This window comes from Condylostylus longicornis, unplaced genomic scaffold, assembly GCF_029603195.1.
Source record: "Condylostylus longicornis isolate FDR11 unplaced genomic scaffold, ASM2960319v2 ptg000135l, whole genome shotgun sequence".
Classification (NCBI taxonomy): Eukaryota; Metazoa; Arthropoda; class Insecta; order Diptera; family Dolichopodidae; genus Condylostylus; species Condylostylus longicornis.
The window spans coordinates 16,370,421-16,372,814 of NW_026578103.1; the positions used below are offsets into that span (position 1 = coordinate 16,370,421).

Consider the following 2,394-nt stretch of genomic DNA (forward strand, 5'->3'; position numbering starts at 1 on the left):
CTTCAAACCTGAATTTTTAAATATAGCATAAAAAATAGGATAATTTTTATTTAATAGATAGACGACAGCAAGAAAAAAACTGTTTTACATGCATTTTGTTAATATTTAAAAAAAAAGAAAATTTTTTTTTTCACCATTGTGGGTAAACACTAATTAACCACACACACACTAATTAACTCTTGCGGTCAAAATTTGAAATACAATAAAATATATTTAAATTAAACTTGTACAAGTAAGGGTTTAAAATAAAAGTTTTTAATTTTGAAACGTAGATGGCAATCACAACGATAAAACTACATATTTGTTAAATTTAAATGTCAAGTATATAGTTTGTCAAAATACAAAGCTGTCAAGAAAACAAATAATAAACAATTCCAAAAATTAATTTCTGATTACTTTTATAATCTTTTTAATTTAAAATGAGTAAGAAGCGGCGTTGCAAAATGGAAATAGGTGAATCGATTGTTATAGAGCGCAATATATCCGAAAACGAAAGTGGTAATGAGATTGATATAAAATATGAGGAAGAAGGAATACAGTCTGAAACTTTGATGTCCTCAAAAGAAAATCTGAAAACAAAAGAGGTTTAATTTTAATAAATTTCGTACTATGTACAATACGTTGTAAATTTTTTTTTGAAATATTCACTTTTATTTAGAAAAGCAAAACATATGAAAGATGTTTTAAACTAAGTTGGCATTTTGACAAAAGATTTACCGATTGGTTATTACGAAGTCCAAGTAATTTACCATTTTGTAAATATTGTGGTGTTGAATTGAAAGCAACAGGGGGAACACAAGATTTAAAACATCACATGAAAACAAGGAAACATATAAGAAATTCATCAGTTGGAAAACGTCAAGAATTTGAGGAACCAGATATTAAAGGTAAATACTTAATTGCATATAATAATTAATTGGTACATTTTAATAAAAAAACTCAAAAATATTTAAAGAAATTGATCACGTTGATATCATCCAAGACAATTTAAGTGAATGTGAGGCACCGTATCCATTTGAAGAGGTAAAATTACAATGTTTTCATAGCAAAAACTAACTTTTTTGCAAATTATAATTTAAGAATGAAAAGGAAGTAAAATATTCTACTGAAAATCCACTAAACAGTGAAAATTGTAGAATTTGTGGCGATTACATACCTAGTGAGAAAGATGGCTTTAATGGTGAAAAAGTATTTGATATTACTGTGCTGCAAAAAGTAATTAATTTGGAAGAAGGTAATGAACTTTTTTATCTACATACATTTGTGTATGTATATAAAAAGTTTCTTAAAAAATTCTTTCCTAAATTAAACTTCCATATATGTACATATAGAACTATCAGTTTTTGTATCTATTTAGTTCAAACTCAAATTTCAAAACCCAATCTGTGTGTTAAATATTTAATTGCGCAAATAATAAGATAGTGTTGCAACTTTTACAAACATTTTTAAAACTTGCATTCACGCCCAATTTGTCAATCAGATTGAATAATCAATAATTATTGAAATTTTCATAAGATCCGTATTAAAGAAAATCAAAATGCATTCAAAATATTTTAATCAAAATTCAATAAATTTTACAAAACTTGGAAAATTTATAAACTACTTTTATAGAGATTTCTTCACAAAATATGTAATTTAGGAATATATAAAATTTAAAAAGCAAATTTTATAAATTAAGGTAGTTTAAGAGCTAAATTTTTTGAAAATTTTGTTTTTTTCAATTTATCCATTATATTATTTAGAAAAAAAGAAAATTCAATTGGAAATGAAATTAATAATAGATGCGTTAGATGGTAAAACGGATGAGTCGAAAAAACTTCTGCAACCTTTTACAGAGATGTTAATGTCAGACATGTGTAAATTACCAGATTCAGTGCAACGCAAGTTAAGAATGAATATAATGCATCAAGTTGATACAGAATTATCAAAAATTGAAGTAAATTAGAATAAGAACAATTTATTTCTGTGTCTCTATGTCATGATTGGAAAAATAAATAAAACTATTTAACCAAATTTCCTTTTTATTTTCTTTTTTTTAATTGAAAAATAAAAGACGGTTTTATAAATTACATTATTTTTTTGTTCTTCCTTTTTTTCTTAATATTTTCATAATTTTTATAATATCTTCTTTAATTAAATTTTCTATTTACTATTCACACAATTGTTGTTTCTTATTTTTCGCTGGCAAATAAAAAATTTGTTTTTGTTTTATTATTTTTTATTAGCTTTCTCTTATTATTTTTTATTTTAAAAAAGTACCTAAAAATTTATAAATTTTAAATAATAAAAAAAAATATAGACGAAAATGCAATAATTTAACAAGTAAATATTTTAAATATACATAAAATTTCGTTCTTGTTTTTATTTTATATAATTTGTTAAAACGCTACTTAT

The 2,394-nt window shown here is 23.4% G+C and overlaps 1 protein-coding gene across 1 annotated transcript; it reads left to right on the forward strand.

Annotated features, from left to right (window-relative positions):
• Positions 1-347: 347 nt before the first annotated feature.
• LOC129615128 (uncharacterized) lies at positions 348-2,110 on the forward strand. Its single transcript, XM_055530206.1, has 5 exons — positions 348-584; positions 659-887; positions 956-1,023; positions 1,081-1,234; positions 1,743-2,110. Exons 1-5 carry the CDS (start codon positions 420-422, stop codon positions 1,943-1,945), a joined length of 819 nt encoding a protein of 272 aa, XP_055386181.1. The 5' UTR covers positions 348-419; the 3' UTR covers positions 1,946-2,110.
• The last annotated feature ends 284 nt before the right edge of the window (positions 2,111-2,394 follow it).